The sequence below is a fragment of the Tenrec ecaudatus genome, chromosome 3 (genome assembly GCF_050624435.1).
Source record: "Tenrec ecaudatus isolate mTenEca1 chromosome 3, mTenEca1.hap1, whole genome shotgun sequence".
Lineage (NCBI taxonomy): Eukaryota > Metazoa > Chordata > Mammalia > Afrosoricida > Tenrecidae > Tenrec > Tenrec ecaudatus.
Window position 1 is genome coordinate 170063974 of NC_134532.1, and position 24502 is coordinate 170088475.

The window sequence follows — 24502 nt, forward strand, 5'->3', positions numbered from 1 at the left end:
AAGCCGAGGGTGGCATCTTTGTCTGGTGGACTTTCAACTGCTGATCTTGTGGTTAGCAGCCAACTGCTTTAACCACAGTGGCACCAGAGCTGTTTTATTTGATCAACATGACAGCTACTGTCATGTTGCTACATGAACTACCTTGGGATTTAAGGGCTTTTTCTAAATGACAGTTTCTTTGGAATTTTGCATGTGTGGACTATGGCTTTGTGTTTGAAGTAAAGGAATCTTGGAAAGGAATTAGAACTATGTATGAAGTAAAATAATTAGTTTTTGAGTGATGAATTTAGATGCTTGAATTTTAGTGTTTTGGATATCCTCCCCCCCACTTTTTTTTTGGTCTTTAAAAAACCCATTTTACTGGGGGCACTTTAAACTCATCACAATCTATACATTGATTGTGCCAAGCACATTTGTACATCTGTTGCTGTCGTCATTCTCAGAACATATTCTTTCTACTTGAGTCCTTGATATCAGCTCCTCATTTCTTCACCCTCCCTCCCCCACCTTCCTTCCCTCATGAACCCTTGATAATTGTTTTTTTAACCCTTCATAATTGATAAATTATTGTTTTTTCATGTTTTCTTACACTGTTCGATGTCTCCCTCCACCCACTTTTGTGCTGTCTGTCCCCCAGACCCACCTTCCCTCTCCTCCCCTTTTCTACTGTGGTAAAATATATATAACACTTACTACTTGGGTCTTAGGATTTTTAGATTATGGGAAACCGTGGGCATACGCTTGTGAATGACACTCACATCCGCCCCCTGCACCACTGTTGGGTGGCAGATTCAAAGCCTGGAGCATGGTGGCTGGCCAGCTGGAGGACTGTTGGGATGGGGATGGATGACTGCAGTACATTTGGGCCCTGCTGGCGGTGTGGATTCCCAGTTGGGTTGCTAGCCTCAAGGTCAGCAGTTGGAAACCATCAGCTGCTCCCTGGGAGAAAGTTGAGGGTTTCTACTCCAGTAAGGATTTACAGTTTTCTGTCCTATCAGGTCCCTATGAGTCAGAATCGACCCAATGGCAGTGGCAGTGCAGCACGCCGGCCTTCCTGCCTCAAGTGGACTTTCTGGCTAGGGTTGTTTCGGAGGTAGAAAAAGTGATTTCTTCCTGTATTGAAGAAAGCAGTTTGCAGAACAGGGCGGGAATCCTGCTGGGAGAGGGAGGGACTGCTTTAGGAACCAGGGTCAGCTTCTAGGAGCCAAATCTCTGTCAGCAGGCACCCATGCGAAGACAACATTCAATCCATTGAACAGAAAGAAAGAAAAAGCAGTGGATGTCAGTGACGTAGTGGGATGGTTCCTATTGCACCCAAATATGTCATTTGACTAAAACACAATAACTCTTGCCCTTACAGAGATTACAGCTAATAGACAAACTGTAGCTGAGAAATTGCTGTGAAGGAGACTAGTAGGGCGCTGTGATGGAAAGTGATGTTGACAAGTGAGGACCTGAGAAGGTGGCATGTAAGTGATGAGAGAGCCCTACGGTGGGCCCTCCAACTTTGGAGAACAGCAAGTGCCAAGACTGTAAGCCAAGACGAATTTGTTTGAAGAATGGGAAGGTTTCTTCTGTATTATGGCTGGAATGCAGTGAACAAAGGGATGTACTCAATTCGCTGCCCTCCAGTCATTTCCAAATCCCCATGATCCTGTAGGGCAGAGTGAAGTGGCCCCTGTGGGTTTCCAAGACTAAAACTTTAAAGGAGCAGAAATCTTCATCTTTCCCCCGAGGAGCAGCTAGTGGTTTCAAACAGCTGAGTTTACGATTAGCAACCCAACTAATAACCCACTTTGCCACCAGGGCCCTTTTAGCGGGCAGATAGTACCTTGAAAGGAGGCTGGAGGGGCTGAGTAGGAGCCAGAAAGGACTGTAGAGGGATTAAATGGGGAGAGTAGTTAGGAGACTGGGCTAAGGTGGTGGTTTGTAGATGGAAGCTTCCAGCTATGCGGTATAGCAAAACAGCCATGAACAGTGGTGTCATGTGATCCCCCAGTTTGTTGTTTGTTTTTGGCTTATGCTAGGTGAAGTCAAAGCACTGCCTGTGGACTATCTAGATGACATACCTGTGTGTCCTACTCTGCTAATGGGCAACTAGTATGCCAAGAACAGTTTGGGGACTGATCAACTCAATGCCGTCGAGTCTATTCTGACTTACAGTGATCCACACAACAGGGTAGAACTGCCCCTATGGGTTTTTGAGACTGTAACTCCTTATGGGAGTCGAAAGCCTGGTCGGTCTTACTTGGAGCAACTGGTAGTTTTGAACTGCTGATGTTATGGTTAGCACTGAGGCGGCAGATTAGAGAGGAGCTGTCTCACAATTTCATAAACTTTGAAATGAGGACCTTTGTAAAGTGACATCCTTTAATTAAAAGATGTGTGATGTTTGACACTGATGAGTAGATTTGAGTAAATATAGTATTGTTTACATCTTAGATTTAAAACAGAATTGAATCCACAAGAGCTGAACATTTCTCACAGGCCATGGATCAGAATAAACTCCATGGGAACAGATTTGGTTTTGGATATCATAAATGATGTTCACTATGGTAGAGTTGGTTGGACTTTGAGGGTAAACCACCTTTGTTTTTTTTTATTTGTTTGTTGCTCAAGGTAAGTGGAACCCTGGTGGCATAGTGATTACATTGTTGGGCTGCTAACTACAGGGTCAGCAGTTCAAAACCACCAGCCACTCCAAGGGAGAAAGATTAGGTGTCCTGTGCTGGTAAAAAGTAGCAGTTTTGGACACGTACAGGGGCAGTTCTATCCTGACCTGTAGGGTCATTATGAATTAGAATGGACTCAATGGCAGTGACTTTGGTGTTTTTCAAAAAGTATATATGCAAGGGGGCTCCAAAAAATTTGTGAGTAAGTCTTATCTTTTCTGTTTTTCCCTGAATTTTTTGAAGCCGTTTTGTATAATGAGCTTTTTCTGGTCCTTGTAGTTACAATGTAGTCCTTGATTAATCTAGTAAGGGGGTCCTATGGACCCAACCATCTCCCTGTGTCTTTTCTTACTTATTTGTGAAGTTACTTGAAATTGATAAATATATGTATTTTTGGTGGAATATGTTATTCCCCACCCCACTCAGTCATTGAGTCTATTCTGACAAATAATGACTCTGTATAGGATTTCCAATGCTATAAATATTTATGAGAGCAGGTAATCTGTCTTCATAATGAATCAGAATCTATTTGATGGCAGTGGGTTTAAACCTAAAATCAGTTGGTAAGTTATTTCTGACTTTTAGCCATCCCTGTGTGTCTGTGTAGAACTGTGCTCTTTAAGGTTTACAGAGGTAGACTGCCAGGTCTTTCTTAGGCTTTAAACCCTTAAACTTTTGGTTATCAGCTAGATGTTTAACCATGTGTACCATGTAGAGTCATATTATTATCTGTTAAATGAACGTAATTTATTTGTCATTGTTTTTGCTCCTAAGATTTATGTAAGTATTAAGAGGAATATTATGGATAGGTGTAAATTTGATCTACAAAGATCTTTTTCCTCAGTGTGGTACAGATAACTGAAAGCAATTGGGTTGCATCAATTGAATCCCTATGTCACCAGAAGGGGCTACCATTTAAATTGGTATGCATCTGTGGAACTTCTGTTGGACAACACGTAATTAGGCTAACCCCCTGCTGTTGTCACGGTTGTGAGGTTTGAGCCCATTGGTGCAGATACTGTGAAGCCATCTCCTTGAGGGCTTCCTTTTTTCTCTGACCTTCCCAGGCTCAGTGCCCTTCTCCAGGGACTCTTTTCTCCAGATAACATGTCAGAAGTAGGTGAGACGAAGCTTCACCATCCCTCTAAGGAGCATTCTGACTATTTTTCTTCAAGACAGATATTTTGTTATTCTGTTAGCCCCTGGTCATGTCAATATTCTTCATCAGTACCATAATTCAATGCAACAGTTCTTCTCTGGTCTTCTTTATTTATTGTCCAACTTTCACAGGCATCTGAGGTGATTTGAAATACCATGGCTTGGGTCAGTCACATCTGAATCCTTACAGTTTGTTTCATTAGGTGCTGTCAAGTCGCTTCTGTCTCATAGCAACCCTCTGGGCAACAGACTGCAACACTGCCCAGTCCTATGTATTCTGTCCTCACAACTATTATGTTTGAGCTCATTGGTATAGCTATTGTTAATCCCTTTTGTTAAAGGCCTCCCACTTTTTTTTGGCTGCCCCTTTAACAAGACGATGTCCTTTTCCAGGGTGGCTCCCTCCTGATAAGATTGCCACAGTATGTCTTGCCACGCTCGCGTCTGAGGAGCATTTTGGCTCGATTTCTTCTGAGACAGATGTGTTTGTTCTTTTGGCGCAGTCCATGGTACCTTCAGTGTTCTTCACCAGCACAATTCAAATGCTTGGATTCTCGAGTCTTCCTTATTCAGTGTCCAACTTTCACATGCATATGAGGCAATCGAAATACATGGCTTGGGACAGGCGCACCTTATCCTCAAAGTAACATCCTTGCTTGCAGAAGAATATAATAATTTTACTATTATTAATTGGGAAATATAATCTGAAGAATGGAAAATTAGTAAAGTGCTAATGCTGGAATATTATATGACTGTGGATAGTCATTCATTTCATGAATGAGATGGCACCTTCTGAGAGCCAGATAAGCCCAAACATTGTCCAGACATTGGTTACTGTGAAAACTGATGTTGGGCGGTACATTTGCCTTTCTCTAACTTCATGAGGGGGAGGGAAATTAACCTTAGTAGGAACCCATGCTAGAGTCCTAGGAGCTGAAGGAGTAAGACATAATTCCTCTCTCCATTCTTTTTAGCAATTCTGACACCACTCCCCCTCCCAGGATACTTTCTATTTCTCTGATGGGCTCAAAATTCATTATAGTGGTTACCCACAACTCACCGACCACACTGATGGTGTAATGAGCATGTGTTGGGGCTGCAATAAACGAGACAGGCAGTTCGAAACCAACAGTTGCTTCCTGGGAGAAATAGGGGGAATTCCCAGGGGCAGTTCAACCCGTGTCCTATAGGGTTGCCATGAGTTGGTATTGACTCCATGTCAGTGAGTTTGGTTAGTTTGTTTTGGTTAGTTTGTTTCGGTTAGTTTGTTTTGTGGGAGGAACAGGTTAAGATCAGAAAACAACTCGGGATATAGTTTTTTAGTCAGGATGGCTTTCTCTCATCTGTGCCTCAGGCATACCTCTCACTGGTCCCTGGCCTCTTAGCCTCTGGCCCCAAGGTCTCTGCCCAACAAGTATTCAAAAGCTCATTAGCCTCCCAGAGGCACCTTTCCCCAGCAAACTTCTAAGCTTTTTCATTCTATGGGCCAGGAAGCCTACCCGCCACCACCTCTCCCTCTCTCTCCCTTCTTCTCCCTCCCTTCCTCTCCTCTCCTCTCCTCCCCTCCCCTCCCCTCCTCTCCCTCTCCTCTCTCTTTCTAACCCTCCCACCCCTTTAGTGACAGCTAGCCCATTCCAGAGGACACATGTTGCCCCACTCCTTGATCTCTCTTTTTCCCTGTGACTAGCAAGATGGCAAACATGACCAATCTTCTCTTTAGGGTTTCATACCCTTATTTGTGAGGTTTCAACCCCACAAGCGTACCATCTACTTTATTACTTTATTACACGTCGGGCAGGTGACCACAGGGTTAGCAGTTCAAATCTACCACCATTCCAAGGGGAAAAGATGGTGCTCTGTGCTGCTCTCAAGACGGACAACTCTGGAAGTCCAAAGAGGCTGTTCTAATCGGTCTGTAAATCTTTCTGGGAGTAGAAAAATCTTGTCTTTCTTTCAAAGTAATTTCAAACTGTTGACCTTGCATTTAACAGCCTACCTAACACAGAAACACTAGGCTACCAGACCTCCTGGGTACCAAGGAAGGGAAGAGGTTCTGTCATTCACAGCCATCCTTCAGAGAGAGGAATATTGTTTAGAATGTAGTGCAGCGCTGATGCTAAGTGACTCTTGTTTCTCAGCAGTGAGTCCTTTGCTCCCTGGTTGAGGGCTCTGTCGGTGACTTAACTGCTTTTAGCTCCAGCTTCTGTTGGCCTCATGAACTGACAGAGTATTCATCTCTTTTTCCATACCTTATGGAGATCTCTGGTGGCCCAATGGTTAAAGTACTTGACTTTTAACCAAAATGTTAGAAGTTTGAAACTGCCTGCCATCTAAGTGGGAGAAATATGTGGTACTGTGCTTCCTTCCAACTGGATTTACAGCTGTGGGAACCCTAAGGAACAGCTCTACAGAACTGAGTTGGTGGCTCTACTGGATTTGGTTTGGATTTGCCTTACTTTGCTTTAGCTTCTTCTTGAGTTCACTTTATTCAAGGTCTTACTGGTTTTGGTGTCAGCATAAGCTCTCACTTTGTCTTTGAGCGCCATCCCGTATTGCCAAAGAGAGACGGTCTCAGCGTTAGTTCATGTTGTCCGAGTTGGGCAGGATTGTTGAGCTTGCCATCCCAGAGGCTGCTAGCCAGCCCAGGGATTAGCTGTTCTGAAAGCAGGTATCCATTTGCTAGTATGTCAATGGCCAGTATTTCTGCCACTAGTTAAGTTCTCAAATGGTTTTGAGCTGTGTAGAATATTTTGGACTGATGTATTAGAATTAATGTAATTGTAAGATAGACTGTTCACTGTTTAAACCTACTGTTAAACTAGCACTGCAACTCTAAAACAAGGAAAATAAACTGAACAAGTAGTTTGGCTAACGGTAAAACATATTGAAGCAGTCAAATTCTTTTAGTTGTGTATTTAGAAGGTACGAGTCTCTATGAGTTCAAAACTTACTTTAATTCAGAATGATGTCTCAACACTGCCTTCTAAGAGACTTAGATGAGGAGATCAGGGGTCTAGGAGAGTTCGTAACGGAAGTAGAAAACACTGGGATTATATGGGTTTGGGGTGGAAGACAGGTCTTCTATTCAAAGAGAGCATTACAGAAACACCACCCCCCCCCCCAGCGTTACAGAAACGCCTCTGCTCTGTCAGGTTGCTGTGAGTTGGAATTGACTCCATGTATGAATGTGAGCTATGCAAATGATTGAAATGGTTTCAAGAAAGTGATCAATTTAGTGACCCCCAAACCTCTGTTTACTTATGATAAAATAACTAGTTAATACCAAGTCAAATATATATCTATAAAAGATGATGGTAATTGTATATCATGAATTGCTTCAAAAGGATTAGCAATTACTGTATGGTCACTAAAAATGAGTATTTTAAGGAAAAAAAAGAAATGAAACAAAATGTCTTTAACTTTCCCCGTCACAAAATAACATTGCCGAACATTGGATTGTTCTCAGTGCACCTGTAGCACTGTGATTGTTTTCCATGCATACATTTCTAAAGAAAGGTTGGTAAAAGGGTATGAATATACGCAGGCTTTAGAAGGTTCATTAGAAAAGTCCATTATCTCTTAATTCCATTTTCTCAGAAGCTCTTTGAAGCTTATATTTCTAAGACTCTTTACATACTATCAAATTGCATTCTTTAGGGTTCTATCATTTGTAAGTTTTTCTTACCATTGAGATTTTGCCACACGCAATGTAAAATATACTGTATATAATACTCATGCATAAGCCCAGTTTTTCAGTACATTTTTAACGCAGTGTTTGTGGTGAAGTTAGGTGCCTCGGTTGATATTTATTTTGAGTATGTATGGCATGTCATTTTATTTATTGTTGAGGATATGCATAGCAATACAGCCACCAGTGCAACAGTTTCTTGATATGCAGTGGTGTTGATTCCATTCTCTGAATTGTATAACCATTCTCTTCTTGTCTGTGTGCTCCTTCACTTCATTAACATAAATTCACTGCCTCCTAAGGTTCCTATCTAATCTTTCAAGTTGCTGTTGTTTGGTAAAAGTAGAGGGTCAGAATAAACGAGAAAGGATGAGATGTCTGACACAATAGTCAAAACAGTGTGGACTCACTCATGAAGTTGCTGTAAGGTTGAGCAATGGTCTGTGTGCTATGATAGATCAACATGACAGGAGTTAGACCAATTTGGTAACAATTACCAAGTAAAGACCTCTGGCGGCACGGTGACTTCCTGTGCATTGTTGGAATCATTATGTGCATTCCAGATAGATCAAGTCATGATTTCATAGGGTAAAAGTTGGCCTTCCTAATATTGCCCAGGGCTAATTGTACTCGATTTCCGACTAAAGTAAATGCTTTCACAGTATTTAAACATCTCAATATAAATGCATAAATTTTCAGGAGCATATAAATAAAAAGTACATTTGTAATATGAGTTTAAATGGAAACCTCTAGCCTATTTTTATTACTAAGACCTCCCATCTGCTAACTAGCACCCTCAGCAGAGGTGGGGTGGGGAACCACAGGACCAAGGTGTAGTATTTGACCTAATCAAGTTACTTCAAACTAAAACCATTGAAGGGTGGGTGGGTGGGTGTATTTTATATATTAAATTAAAACCATTAGAGGGAGATGTTTTGTAGTTATGTCGATGAGAAGTACAGCTTTCTCATTCAATATAATGAGATTGTCTTCTTTAAACTTGGCAGTCTTGCTTTAGTGAATTGACTTAGTGAAAAGGGAAAAAGGCATTGACAGAAATGAGAGACACAGAAAAGGATATCTTCTGTGCCCTGTAAGCCAAATATGACATTCCTTGCTCTGGCTCGCAGATCCTAGCCAGTGGAACGTGCTCTGCGAGAACGAGGATCCGCTGAAAAGAGTTGTTTTTAACTCCGTGGGTGAGGGCGCAGGCTTGTCAGCAGAGAAGTTTGGGCTACAGTCTGCGTATAGCAGTTTGAATAATGGATGAAGGGGCAGTGATGTAGACTGCTCTCTGAAGACCTTGGATGCGGAAAGGAAGGAGATGGCTGCCTTCACACATGCAGCGGGAGGAGATGGAGGAGATGGGTCTCCACTTCTCAGGCTGCGGAGACTTGAGCAGACTGCTAAGGAGCCAGCAGAGGGGGAGAGAAAGACAGGACCCTGGTTGAGAGGACTGGAGCAAATGCAACCAGAAGCCAGTGGTTAGCTTTGGAAAGCTTGCCTCTACTTAGACAGGTGGGAACGGCAGGGAAGCCCTGCAGATGAACTAAACGAAGGCAGCCAAGCAATTCCTGTTTCAGCTGTCTTTTTTTAACCTCTCTCGTTGGAGCTAAGGGCTATGGTTTTCTGTATAAAATGTGGATTGTAAGGCTAAGGCTTGAGCATATTGGGGAGGAGCTGTAATGGGAACATGGAAAACAGCTAATTAGGAATGAATAAAGATTATTAAAGCATTAATTCTCAGAAGTTAGAAATAATCTATCAGTAATGGTGTGGAACCCCCCATACCCCCCCACACACCCAGTTGTTCCAGACAATGGGAATGGAGATGGAGAAAGTTAACAGTTCATTTGGCCTTGGGTTGGCGAGAGATACTTTAGTGATTCAGAAAATAACTGATGCTTATTAAAGTAGGGTCAGAATGATTGACCGTGTGGTTCTGCTGGCTACAAGGTGTGTGTGTAAAGTCTTAAGGAAGTCACTATAGAGTGGAAAGGTGGCAAGGGATGGGAATGGGAATGTAGTAGGTAACCGAGATCCCAAACACAGATTGTGTGGTGATGAAAGAAGTGAAATAATTGATGGTAGTAGTAAGAGGATTTTAGAGTTCAATATTTGAGCTGTAGTAATAGTTTAAAGTAACAATACCACCAAGAGTATGTGCAAGGAGCCCTGGCGGTGTTAGGTAAGTCTTGGCATGCTAACCATAGGGCTGTGGTTCAAAACCACCAGCTGCTCCTCCAGTGACATGATATACAGCCTTGGAAACCCTACCCAGGGTCTCTGCGTTGAAGTGTCTCAAAGGCAGTGGGCTTGGGTTTAGAGTATATACAGTGAGTGAGTTTCTTAAAGTAGAGGTCAGGTAACCAGTTAAGCTCTGGTGTTGAATACTGAGATGCAAACAGGCTCTTGACTGGAGAGGAAAATGCAACTAGCTGCAGCCTTAGAGTGAATTCAGGTCCTTGCAGAAAAGACTTACTATTTAGCACAGCAGACCCGAGATTGGAAAGGGTTGAGAGCAACACTGGTCCTTAGCCATGGTCTGGGAACTTAAACTTTGGAGAGGGTTCCCAGCATTCTTAGATTGCCAAGACTGGCTCACTGTGCCAACTGTTTGTATAGGAGGCGGTCCCTGCAAAACCCCCCCCCCCCCCTTGCCTCAAATGGAAAAAAACATCTCCACTGAGTGGAGCTTTCCTAGTACGCATTTTTCCCTCTGGGCAAGCAGGGAGCAACTCTGAGTTAGTGCACCCTGTGAAATTTTGTTTCCTGCTTAGGAAAAATGCTGCAGAAACTGTTGTGATGGGACAGCACTATGGGAAAAACTTGTGTATGAGTGGTTTTCTCATTTCAAAAAAGGTGAAATGTTGATTGATGACAAACCCTGTTCTGGACATTTATCAACTTCCCGAATGGATGAAAGTGTTGACAAAATTCATACATTTGTGCTTGAAGACCAACTACTAGATCATTGATGGGGAAGTTAACTGGACTATCTAGGAGCTCGGTTCAGGGAAATTTTTTTTTAATTAAAACATTTTATTGGAGGCGCTTACAACTCATAATAATCCATACCTCAGTTGTATCAGGCATATTTGTACATATGTTGCCATCATTATTTTCTAGGCATTTACTTTCTATTGAGCCCTTGGTTAAGGTGACCAGACGTCCCGATTTTTAACAATTATTTCCACGTCCGACAGCATTTTTTAAAAGTCCCAAAATTTGGAAAGAATGCACGACAAGCTAGGGTATACGGTTTTCGGCTGCCATGTGGCTATTTTCACCAGGATATGAGTTTTATCAATGGTGTCCCGCTTTACCAATGTTAAAATCTGATCACCTTACCCTTGGTATCAGCTCCTTTGGTTCAGCGAATTTTAACGGAAGATTTGGGGAATGAAGAAGTATCTCTGCGAAATTTGTGCCTTGGGTTCTGACTGACCAGGAAAAAGACCATGGACTAGAAACCTGCCCTGCTGTGAAAGAACAGCTCCGAGTGCCCCAGACCTTTTTTCAAGTTCATTGCTGGTGACAAGACATGGTGCTATTCTTAACAAACCCGAAAGCAAACATCAGTCAAGCCAGTGGAAGATGCCATCATCACCTCACCCCAAAAAAGCTTTTCAAGTGAAATCAAAGATCAAGATTTTTTTTTTTAAATAGAAGGATAGTGCATTTAGAGTTTGTTCCACCAGGTCAGACTGTTAATCAAACGTTCTATTTAGAGGTTCTGAAAAGACTGCATACCAGTGTGCAACAATAACTAAAAAAGTGTGATTTGTGGCAGATGGAGCACTGTTTTTGCCACCACGACAATGCATCTGCTCACGCAGCCATCTCAGTGTCCCAGTTTTGGGCAAAAAACAGCATGCCTCTCTTGTCCCATGCACCTTACTCACCTGACCTCGCTCCATGCAACTTCTTTTTGTTTCCATGAATGCAGAGGAACACGAAAGGGCAGCGATTTGATGCTGTAGAAGAGGTGAAGAAAAAAAATGTGGGAGGTGCTGCCAGTCATCCAAGCAGATGAGTTTGAAAAATGTTTCCAAGAATGGATTAAGTGTAATGAAGAGTACTTTGAAAGTGATAAAGTTGTTTGTAAAAAAAATTTAAATGCATATCTTTTGGGGAAAGTCATTCTGGGTTTTATTGATACCCCTTCTTAAACATTGTGTGACTTTCCTTTTGGGACTCAAGAATTTTAGCCAAGGCAAGTAACCCCGGTTGTTGTCAGATAAGCAGCCTGCTAACTGAAAGATCTGAGGTTCAAAACCAATGCCGAAAAGAGAAAGATGAGGTTGTCTGTCCTAGTAAGGATTTACGTTTCCAGAAGCCCTATGTAGAGCTGCTATGGGTTGCAATTTCTGCCATTTACAATCTGGCAGTGAGTTTGGTTTTGGTTTTTCGTAGGAAGTAGAACTGGATACTGTTCTGGTAGACAGGCCTCCTAGTGAACCTGGGAGTTGTCTTGGGAACCGTCAACACAGGAAATGGCCTAGAAGGCTGGAAATTACAGTGATTAGTGTTTGGAGCAAGGTGGTATAAACAGAGCATGGGATCTGAGGGAGAAGGATTTATAGGTTGGGCTTTTTTAGTAACAAAGTTAGTGAAGGAGTTAGTAGAATTTGGTTAGTTTCATTTGGTTCAGAAATGGATTAATTTATTCAGCACGTATTTATTGAGTACTTATTCATCAGGCAGTGTACCAAACATTTAACATATAAAGATAATTAAGACCCTTCCCGAGAATGATTGACATAGTGGCTGCCACTATAGACTCAAACAGTTGTGAGGATGGCACAGGACCGGGCAGTATTCTGTTCTATTGTTTATAGGTTTACTCTGAATCAGGGCTGATTGATGGCAGTGGCTAGGTTCAAACTCAACTGCAGTGGAGTTCATTTCGACTTGTCGCAGCCCATTAGGACAGAGAACCGCCCTACACAGTTTCAAAGCTACACATCTCTCTGGAAGCAGACTGCCGTGTTTTTCTCTCATGACTTGAATTGCTGGTGGTTTTGAAATGCAACCTTGTGGTTTAAAAGTTTAGCACTTTAATCATTGTCACCAGGTCTATACTTGGCTTCTCTACTGTTAGTGAATTAACGTTCAGTCTCTTATAGAAACATTATGATTCCATTAGTAAAATGTTGCTGACTTTTGATTAAATTAATTAAATAGCTAGTATTTTTCCAGCAATGATATTCAATAACATATTTATTTTTCTCTTTTTAAAAATAGATTTGGACTAAGCAACAAATTTGAATCGGAATTCCCCTCTTCGTTAACTGGAAAAGTGAGTGTCAATTATTTAGGAATCTCTATGCTTCAAAACTAGTTTGTTACTAACAAAGGGGGGAAAATATGTTCATGAAACATTTGTTGACATTAATATCGCAGCGTTTTTATTGCTTAATTTTTTTCCCTGTAGGTAGCTCCTGAAGAATTTAAAGCCAGTATCAACAGAGTTAACAGTTGTCTTAAGAAGAACCTTCCCGTTAATGTCCGTTGGCTACTCTGTGGCTGCCTTTGTTGCTGCTGCACATTAGGCTGCAGTATGTGGCCAGTTATTTGCCTCAGTAAAAGAGTAAGTTGAATTATGTATTTTAATTTACATGTAGAAGTAGATGAGCAAGTCCTACATTATTTATTTAGTTTTTATTCTTTGGATTAAATGAATCATAGCCAAAATGCTTTACAAAGATAATTTGATCCAGTGGAGGAGGGGTTAAGTAAATTATGACCACATATAAATCACATGTCCTATTAAGTAGTCATTAAAAATAATGTGCTATGTAAGTATATATATTTTAAGACATAGGAAATTAAGAACACAGAATAGACTAGTGTTGTGATGGCAGTGGGGTTGGTTTTGGTGATGCGAGAGGATGTAGTATCTTGATTTAAGATGTTCAGTTTGTCACATTCCTCTCTAACCTTTTGACCTCAGGCATGTTTCATAACCATTTTAAGCCTTGTTTTAACCAAATCGACCCCCTAGAACAGAGTAGAATGGTCCCATACTATTTCTAAGACTTGGAAACCAACTGTGAGATCTCCTCTGGCACCACGAGTAATTTTGAACTGTCAGCCTTTCTGTTAGCAGCCAGGCAAACCTTGGTTTTTATAGCTGTAAAATGATAATGCTCATCTGCCTTCCTGAAAAGGATTGTTGTGAGGATAAAATAGAAGAGCATTCATAAAACTAAAAAAAAAAAGTGCTTAATAAATACCATATATACTTGAGTATAAGCTGACCCAAATATCAGCCGAGGCACCTAATTTTACCAGAAAAACTGCATTCAAAATGTGCTGACAAAAAATCAGCGTATACATGAGTATATACGGTAATTATTTGTTAGAATTATTACTACCATGTAAGAAAGTATCCACAGAAAAATTAAATGGTTACCTTTGTCTTGAATAAAATTACAGGGGATTTTTTTCCTTTATTCTTTGTGGGTTTTTTCCCCCATTTTATAATATATGAGCATGTAGTGAATCTGTAACCAGAAGAAATTTTCTGGGGAGTCATAGTTTTCACTGTAATTATGATAATTCCCAAGATGATGGTAGAATGGGGCAAACCAGTATAAATTGAATTCATGATATTTTTATTAATTTTTAAAAAAAGTAACAGTAATCTGTTAAAATGAAATCTGTTACAATGACATAACTAAAGTTGAAATAGAATGAATGGTTTATGTGATCACATTTCAGAGTCTTACTAAATATTAGCATTCAAATATAGGCAATCTGGAAAATCAGATTCTAACCTTATTCTTAGAGAAAGTTATGCTTGTGTGGTATGAGTTGGTGGTCTCTCCCAGTTCTTTCAATTAGGGGTCAGATTCTTGTTGATTCTCAGAAGCAGGAGGACAGAGGGCTGGCTCATTGGTAAAAGACCACTAACCTGTCCTCTCACCCTCAGGGTGCAGTGCTGCAAAGGATTAAGGGCCCCTGGAGGGAAGCTCAGGCTAAAGCTGCACTGCCCCTTCCCCAGTTCATAGGAGATTGTAGTTCCCATGAGGAGCAGTCGGGTGCTTTTCACAGCCCTAAATTCTTTTTTGAAAACTAAAATGACTTCTTTTTAGATGTTGACTGTCCTAGCATATGGATAGATGATGTTAGGGTAGCATTACATGTCGAGAGATCTTATCACCACCACCACCCCCATTTTTTTTTCTTTCTGATGCATAACTCTCTATAATCCTTTTGGAAGATTTGGAGATGGCGATATACATTAAAAAAATTAAGGACCAACTTTTATATGACTTGTCTACCAGTTACCCCAGAGCAGCGGTTCTCAAGCTGTGGGTCACGACCCCTTTGGGGGGGGTCAAACTACTTTTACAGGGGTCACCCACTTCATAACAGTAGCAAAATGACAGTGATAAAGTAGCACCGAAAATAACTTTATGGTTGGGGGGGTCATCACAACATGAGGAACTGTATTAAAGGGTCGTGGCATTAGGAAGGTTGAGAACCACTGCCCTAGAGAGTGAGTCAGTGCGGCACCTCACAGATTAACTTTCATTGGAAATACGGCAGCCCTGTGGACATAAAATTGTTAACTTGGTTGGTAATGGCTGTGCTGTTTTTCATACGTTGAAAGGCTCTTAACTAGCTATTATAAATGCTAAAGTGTCAGTTTTTCAGTGTCTGCCGAATTGATATTGTTCTTAATCTTGAAATATATTTTGATTTTGTTAACTAAAAATAATTGTAGGGTATTAAATATTATCAGTTGAAGCCCTCCTAAACCCCCACTTAATCTGAGCTTTTGTTACGAACAAATAATTTATGGCACAGTTTTTTTCTTTCTTTTAAAAATGACTGCTAGAATTCATATTCCTGTCACCTTAGTGTGCTAGAAATGTCCCACTGCAATCAAGGGTTCCTTTCTGGTTTTGTGTGTGCTCACCTGCCCCTCACTGTAAATCATTGAGATGTCAAGTGTGGTGATTAATTAAGCTGCACGTGCAAGTTTTTTGGGGGTTTTTTTTACCCGCACCTGTCAAACAGGGGAGAAGTCATAGCAAGATTAGAGGGTGCTGTCTTACTCAAGCTTTTACTCCAGGCCACCAAGTGTGCAGGAATAGTTTCTAGTCAGATGTTTATTCAGAATTTGGCAGCCCAGGCTTTGTTTGGTTTGGAACTCTGAAATATTGCAAGATACAGTTATTATACCAAACCCCATCATTAAACACTCAATTAGAGGCAAAGAATAAGTTCAGAATTCTTACATAAATATTTTAGAATTCACAGTTAATACTTCATAATTATCCTTTAATGAAACACTGGTAGTGGCTGTAAGTTATTTAAAGTAAAAAGTAAAATGAATTCTCCACTGATTGCTTATATATATCATAATGAGATCCATTGTCATAATGTAGCATGGATTTAGATTTGTGATGAAAAATGATGGTGGTGGTAATGTCAGTTATTTCTTTGAATGAAGTTTTTGCAGAATGCAATGTTGCGCCTTTGGTGGGTACAATTTTTATACATTCTTCGGAAACAACAGATTTGGCCAGCCACTGGCTTCTCCCCACCATAGTTCTTTCATGGCTTACCCCCTCCTCCTCCTCCTTTTTTTTTTTTTTAAATCAGTAAAAGTAAAACCCTCAAATTGTATAGTAATCTTAATCTATTATTAAAAGGTCCTAGAAAGGAAGATTACAAGGTAGATTCAGGTTTTGAATCGGGTTTGCCATTGGTTTAGCAGCGGGTGGGCAGGCAGATGCCTGCTCAGAGTAGAACCTATTGCCATTTTTCACCATTGATAGAGTAGCCTTTCAGAGTCAATGAGCTCTGTCAATGTGAGCTTGTCAAGGCTACAACTTCATAGACCTGAGAGGCGGTTTGAGAGGTCAGCCCTTTTCAGGTTCGCTGTGATGCAAATGAACTTTAATGCTTAAACAACTATTGGAATTTTTATGTCTGCTCCTTGTTCTTTTTTCTTCACAAAGTCATTGACGAGACATTCAGTGCTTTTTAAATTGGAAGTTGCATTGTGCTAAAGACCTAGTACAGATTTACGGAGGGCTGAAAGCAGTTAGATCATGTTCTTTTCATGGTGCGATTAGAATCAAATCGATTTCCCCACAGCCTTCAGCGTTCAGATGGCAATCTTAACAAAGCTTGGGGGCTAGACAAGGGACAAAACGACTGAACTGAATGTTAATTACACTCCGCAGCCTGATTTTCTTTTGATTTGGGGCTGACTGGCAACTACATTAACAAAAAGTGTGACCAGAACCGCTGCCCCATTTTCATTTAAAAGGAGCGCTGCCTCTAAAAGGCTATCTTGACGAAGAAACAAGTGAGCTCTGCCAGCATTGTTAACAAGGGCACTTTTTTCTTCCAAAATTCTTGCCCCAAAGACTCTGTTCCAGAAAAGCAAAGTAATAAATTAATCATTGCCGAATTATTGCCCAGAACGTTAGTTGATTTTTTTCCCTTGAATTTTAATGGCATGCGCTTGGGAAATATATGAGGTGGTAGTGGCACTTCAGTTCCCTATGGGACCTATGGGTCTTCAGGTGACTAGATTGTCGGGTAGGTACTTTAAGGATTCACATGAACTAAGTAAGCAGTGACTCACAGCCACCTTAGTGCTTGCAGTGTGCACTGTCACCTAGCTCATCCTTCAGATAGATGGCATGCGGCTTTTTCTGAGCATTGGCCTTTGTTTACTGCTGTGTTGCATTAGCAGCGTTAGATGCTTTTCTTCCTCCCTGGTACCCAAGCTGCAGCTGCCTGGGAGCTGCAGTGATCTTGGTGGCATTGCTGTCCTTTCTGCACCTGCAGCTGTGTCTGTCTCATCCTAACACCTGGCCCCAGGAAGGGTCCTTTCCCTTATTCATGCTCCGTAGCATGGATTGCAACAGTCAAGTGAGCCTGAAAGGCAAAAAATGCTGTGTCCTGGAGACAGCAGTCCTGAATAAGAGTTTTGACTTTATTCTTCAATGCCACTTTTCTGTTCGTTTCAGTGAGGTTTGGGCTCTGTCTGAACAATCCATGTGTGGAATCAACCAGCCTTTTAAACTGGGATGCTCTTTCTAAGTGCGATGTGAGAATTAGCGATACATTGACCTGTTAATTTATTAACTTTTAGTTATTTGTTTAATTCTCCTGATAAGCCACTTGTCTTTTATTAACTAACATTTAAATAATCCTTGTTTAAAAACAGATACTAGTGGTCAAGCCTTGAAGAGTTACTGTTGAAAGAAGTGGGGCTATAAATTGATATTGTTTGGTAGCTAATAATTAGCTTATAATTTTTTTTTCTGTTGCTGATGGTTTAAAGTCAGGGGGAGTACATTTAAAACAGTTAAGACGTGATCGAAACCCAAAACGTATCTTCTGCCCCGGTTTCTGCTGAGTGTCAGAACAGCGGTAGTGTAGCAGACCACCCTGTCCTCTGTCACTGTCGTAGCCCTCTCCGCCTTTCACACACAAAGCAGCTGCAAACCAAAGTTTTTCTAAAACCAGTCAAGAGTAAACTTTTTTCTCATTTGTCTTCTAGACACGAAGATCGATTGAGAAGTTATTAGAATGGGAAAACAATAGGTTATACCACAAGGTGGGTACCGCAGGGAGCAGCTTCGTACTGTTGGGCTCCGAACTGCACAGTATGGAAACAGATGCTTTTGTTGAACTGAAAATATGAAAGGTGGACAAATGGGCTAGTCTGTGGGCTGCACTAAGACCCAGCTCATTTTTCTTGTTTTACTGTCTTCCTTGTCTAGCTGTGCTTGCACTGGAGACTGAGCAAAAGGAAATGTGAAACGAATAACATGATGGAATATGTAAGTTAAAGGGCTGTTTTGTGAGTTTCTCTATTAAATGATCATTTATTTTGCTTCTGATCTTATTCTTTCCATGATTATTAATCAGCAAAGGTGTCAGGCGCTTAATCTCCTGAGTGCAAGGATTTTCTACGGTTCACAGATGCATGGTTTCATGTGCAAGACTGATTTATAAAGTTATGAATGACTTGAAAACAAGGCTTTACTGTGTTCTGAAAAATAATAAATTAATTGCCAAGATAAAATAGGCTGAACATGTGTTGATGGAGTGTGAAATTTTAGATGCTGTATAAAGAATAACCACAACTTTGGTTACGCAGCAAGTCAGATATGGCTTTTTTATATAATGCTAATCAAGTTTCCAAGTATGGAAGAAACCTTTCAGCCAGACTGTTGGAGCTTAAGAAACCTTTAGCCTTCATAGATGTTAACTGCCCATACCTCAGGGGCCTTTGAAGAATCTTTCAAAGTCTTATTAGAACATTGTCTTGTGAAAGTTATCTTAAAAGTAAGTGAGGAGATGAGATGGTGCTCAGCGAGTTTATTCTTTAAAAGATCATGTTATTCTTGAAAAGCTATCTTAAGTTGGCATTTGTATGCAATGGCTTTTGGAACTGCAGCATGGGATGGAAACTACCCAGCTGGCTCTGATTTACTTGAGCAATGTTTGTCCTTTTGAAAGTTAAGATACTTGAGGCAATTAGTATTTTAAAATTTATTCTCCCTTGAGTTTGAGTGTTTTATTTTAAATATGAAAATGCTACTACATTAAAAAAAGAAAAGCAGAAAAAGATCAAAGAAAGGGTTAATTGTTGAAAATGAAAGTCATCGCCTTTGTGAAGTACCTAGCATAGCATTTCCAACGAATCTCCTCTATTCTCTGAAACAATGACTCCCGCGTTGCTGGGATATGTACGTTTAAATAGTTGGAAATTATCGTAAAATCATTTTTCTGTTAGAACCTCCCCTTTCATTATCACACAGTCAAATTCCATTTCTAGACTTGAACATAAAAGACCTTTTAAAAATGCCCCCTTTTTCATAGATCTATTCAGTAAACTGAATAATGTAGATTTTTCATATCATTATCTATTATATCAGACATGTTAATTTATGATGATGAGAACTACACATCGTATTTCTTTATAGTCACAAAATAAAACATACCTCCAAGTATGGTGTGTTGAGATTGGCCTATGAAAATTCTTTTTTTTTTTAACTTTCACTGTGGATAGGCAACATTTCTATATGTATTTTGGGCAGGGGGATGGATATGTAGGATGCTTAAAGGTTTTATCATAAAACGTTTGCTACATTTATAAACCCAAACACTAGGCTGAGGCTTTATCCTGTGTGTGTGTATTTTCCAAATTTACTTGGAAAAGAAAACTAAAGTTACTCCTACTACCATTCATTACCCCTTGATATAGCTATCTGCTGTAATTTTACACAGCTAGGCACCATCCACATTTGTTTCCCAGCCAGGCATTCTTCCTCACACATCTCCTCAGCAAGCTAAGCTTCTATTGTCATGAGCTTATGAAAGACACTGGGTGAGGAGGGAGCAGGAGGGATGTCACAGGGGTGCAGTTGACACACAAACATAGAATGCTCAGTATTTGTATAAAGACTTGCTGGTTGTCATGTATCCATAAAATATGTTAATTTTGTTTATTTATTTTTAGCACATTCTTTTATTAATTAAAGATCTAGTAATCTTCCAAGATATTCTAAACTGTGTGCTTTGAATTTTTAGATAATTTAAACATTTTATCATTTTTGACAGTACCATAGAAGATACCCATGAGAATAATAAGAACAAAGACTATTTAAAAATTTCTTTTAAAAAATGTTTCTTAGTTTTCCTCCTATTTGTGATGCACAAAAAGGAAGGAACGTAGCTTGGTGAACTCCCTTTAATATAATTAAAATAGCAAGAAATCTACTGGATTAATGAATCTGGGCCTTTTTACACATATTGCTCTTTGAACTTAGTTTTCCCATAACATTTGGTATTGTATTTGTTAATAAAGGAAAGTCAGGCTTCTCAATTACATTTTGAATATGAAGATAATCTAGAAAAGATTACCCACTCAAGATCAAATTTTCTATATCCCCATTAAATAGAGAGGTATGGTTTAGAGATACGGTTTCTGAAGGAAACCATGTTTATAGGATATGTTCTTTCCAAAACAATACCTGAAGGCTGTATTTTGGCTTATGTTTTACTGTGTAATGCCTGCACCGGAGGACTGAGTAAAGTTATTGAGATGCCTCGATCAAGGATATAGTTGCAGAATGTTTCAAGTCGATCCTTAAGTTTAAGTATTTAATGTTCACATTTTAGAGCTTCAAAGAATCTTGTCCTCTAGTCCAGTCTATGTATTTTATGAATGAGAACACCAAGAAATGGGGAGGTCTAACCAGAGGGAGGAATATATGTGAACAGTGAAGCCAGCGAGTCTGTTGTTGGAAAGGAACACATGAAGAGCGGGGCAGAATGGCTCCTAGAGTGTAGTGTAGGCTAGCTCAACTAGGGGAGGGCTACTTTGGATTCAGATACAGGAGTAGCTACCTCCTTTATCAGGCAGACCAAAAGCCAGGAGAGCCCAAGAGTTGGAAACAGAGGTTCCTGGCGTGGAGGGACAACTGTAGAAACGTTTCCAAGCCTGGAGGTCCTATTAGGACCACAAAAACCCGAACCCCAATGCTCTGCCATTGAGTCGACTGTGACTCATAGAGACCCTGTGGGACAAGGTAAGATTGTCACTGTGAATTTCAGAGACTAACTCTTTACGGGAGTAGAAAGTCTTGTCTGCTGGGAAGTGGCAGGTATTGAACTTCAGACCTTTCAGCTCACAGCCCAATGAGTAACCTCTATGCCCTTAGGGCTTCTCCTATTAGGACACAACACAGGACACAGGTTCTGAAAGAGAATGAAGAGTTCGCCAAACTTGGAAGCTGTTGAAGTCAAATGATTTTCGGTTAGCTTCTACTCCATACGGCGTGGAGCAAAGGAGAGAGTTGCTTGGGAATTAGCCCGGGTTACCAAGTGCATTTCTGTTTCGCTTTTGTTAGAGTTTCTTTAGTGGACTTTGGAACAACATTGAATGTGTAATTTTACTAACCTAAGGGAAAGATTTTTAAAAGTAAGATTAAAATACCATATATACTCGCGTATAAGCTGACCCGAATATCAGCCGAGGCACCTAATTTTACCACAAAACCTGCATTAAAAATGTGCTGGAAAACTAGGCTTGTACTCGAGTGTATACAGTACTAGTACCTTTTATCTAGAAGTTAGAGATCCTGGTCCAGGAAAATGAGAGTAATTCGAAAACCTAAAGAAGTCCCATGAAATTGGGTTTCTTTGTGGAGAAAGAAGTACTGCGTCAACTGCAGCCACATGATACAGTGTAATAGGAAGGGCAGGACCTTGAAGTCAAGTACGTTCTATGCTCAAATCTTGACTCCACTATCCATGGTCTGAACTTCCTCATCTGTAAAAGGAAAAGCGGTGTCGGGATTAAAGGGGTTCCGTTTAGAATGAACTCCCCCTAGCATGAGCTTTGTTCTCAGGAAATGCTAGTTCCCTTCTTGATTCATTCAAATGCCTGTGTGTTAGGGACACTTCTTGCTGTCACCTTCCACCCTTCACTCACTTCCTCAAGGCTGGCTTATTTTACCTACTTAGCTGCCTGCCATTTCACAAATACAGAGTGAATGGAAACATTGTGATTATTTGGTAAAATCCAGAAAGAAAAATTCTCAATGGGCAAAGGTATGGTTGTGAATTTTCAAAAATAAACTGACGGAACATAAAGTATTATGAAGATAAATGTCTGTTTAAATCTCAAAACTTTTTTCTTCCTCTTTCTACAGGTCATCCTCATAGAATTTTTACCAAAGACACCAATTTTCCGACCCGATTAGCATTGACTTTATTTATAGACTTTCCAAGTATGTTGTCTTTCCAACGGTGCCTTGCTTGGTGCTCCCCTGGTGGTGACATGACATTGGTTCTACAGAATCGTGTGGTGTTTTGTTTTTTGTTTGTTTTTAAATAACCGCATGTTCTAAGTGTGCATTTTGTCAGACTTTGCAACAGTTATTTCATACAGATGTTTAATACTTAAGTTATTGTGCTCTTTTCTGTTATGTATTCTGATTTCAAGGATTACTTTTTTGTATTATCAAAAAAATACATTTGAACTTAGCCTAAAAAAGTGGCCAGCGTTTTTTATTTTACCTCCCCAGGTATATAAGAGCTCTTTATTTATAAGCACCTTCACACAGAAAAGCACCTCTATAAGTCTTCTTTTGTTTAAAATTTAACATGCTCATTACTGTTAAATAATAAATTCTCTTCATAGCCATTTGGGAGCCTACATACCCTTTCTCATGTGCTTCTTAACGCTCTGTTTACAGCAGATGTTCAGTGATCATGGTAAAAACCCAATCATTAAACAAAAGGAAGTTTGAAAGTATTTCTGCCTTCAAAGTTAGGAAGGCCAGACGAAATTCCTTTATTAGCTTAGATGAGCAACCAGTGGGTGGTGTGCATGCAGTTACTGCTTATGAGTGCTCAGGATCACAAACTAGAGCCGCATCGTAACCCATGGATTGCTTATCAGAATGATTATGATAATGGCCTTCTTCTGACAGAAGTATGGGCATATTCCTTTGAAATTTTTCTAAGAAAATATCCAACTCCTCCCAATCTAACATAATTGTGGAATGGATGCATGAAGGCACTCCACCAGGTTTGTGGAAAAATCATCTTTTAATCCTACATTTTCACGAACTTTTAAAAGTGCCCCGCCCCCCATGTCCCTGAAAAGCTTTTAAAAAGAAAGCAAAAGTTCTAGAGTGAAAATTAGCTGGTGTTTAATACCGTCCTGATATTTAGGACAGCTTATCACTAAATTGTGGGGGACAGTGATATCTCTGTCCACCAGTTCCCTTTCTACCCACTTAAGTGTATACTTTGGATGTCGAATCATGTCAACTTGGTTTTTTTGAACACACACACGCACACATATTATCCCCCCCCTTTTAGTTATATATACCTCCATGCATTAAAACCTTTAAAAATTTTTGCCTGGGCTATGTGTAAATGGTTGTTTTTGTAAGTGTGAAATTCTCCACATTTTAATGTACATCAAGAACTTGTTCATACAACTGTGGTCTCAAGCAATAATGTGAAGAACCTTTAAAATTACACAATGCTGTACATAATATGTATGAAGAATTGGTTCCACCAGACAGCCCTTTTTTCCCTTGCATTAAATCTTTTAAACACCAGCTTCATTAATTTATATACCTGTATTTCTCAACAGAATTCTTGTACTCCCCCCAGGTACTTAATTCTAGATGAATCTGAATAGCTGAATGCCAGCACCCTACACCCTGTATTGGACATTGGGAGCGCCATCATACAAAGTTAGGGCAGTGATTATTACTTGTTTCACTCCCTACATCCACGAACAGCTTGCATTTTTAAAACACTTCTTCTGACAAGCTCAAGGAATGGGCAAATCTAAAACGTCTGGATCCTCAGGTTTCAGTGTGGAGAATGGATCTGCCCAAGAGTCAGCTGAAGCCAAAGAGCATGGTGACCAGGTGACCATGTGACACAGACCCCCCTCTCTCGGATCACTTCATCTGCAGAGCACTGGATTGATTGGCATCATAAGGCCTGTACTTACGGATTTAGAAATCTTCTGTAAAATTGTAGTTTTAAAATTGTTAGATTTCCTTAATAATTTTTAATAACGGCAAGGTAATTTTCAAGTGTGGAATTTAAAAGAAAACAAAAGCAAAACAGCTGTTCTAATTTTATTGTCAGTTGTGAAAAGATGCCCTAAGGACTAAGCTCTTAAAATTCCAATTTATATGTAGAAGGCATTACCATAAGCTGCTTTTGCCTTACATAGTTAGATCCCCATGTTTTCACTTTACCTTAATAGCTCTCAGTATAACTAACTGATGAATCCTTTCTTGAAGCATGGCTTAGGAGCCCTGGTGGTGCAGTAAGTTAAGCACTCGGTCGCTAACAAAAAGATTGGTGGTTCAAACCTAACAGTTGCTCCGTGGGAGAAAGATATGACCGTCTGCTTCTGCCAAAGGTTTTCAGAGTTGGAAACCCTTCAGGCTGTTCTGCT

General features: G+C 40.2%; 1 protein-coding gene across 1 annotated transcript in view; it reads left to right on the plus strand.

The window, feature by feature from the left end:
• CHIC2 (cysteine rich hydrophobic domain 2) overlaps nt 1–23642 on the plus strand; it is a 32628-nt gene extending 8986 nt beyond the window's left edge. Inside the window, exons 2-6 of the mRNA XM_075544310.1 lie at nt 12766–12820; nt 12956–13111; nt 18056–18112; nt 18279–18338; nt 22221–23642. Of these exons, the coding sequence (XP_075400425.1) occupies nt 12766–12820; nt 12956–13111; nt 18056–18112; nt 18279–18338; nt 22221–22271 (379 nt within the window). The 3' untranslated portion in view covers nt 22272–23642. The remainder of the gene's footprint in view (nt 1–12765; nt 12821–12955; nt 13112–18055; nt 18113–18278; nt 18339–22220) is intronic.
• Nucleotides 23643–24502: the final 860 nt, after the last annotated feature.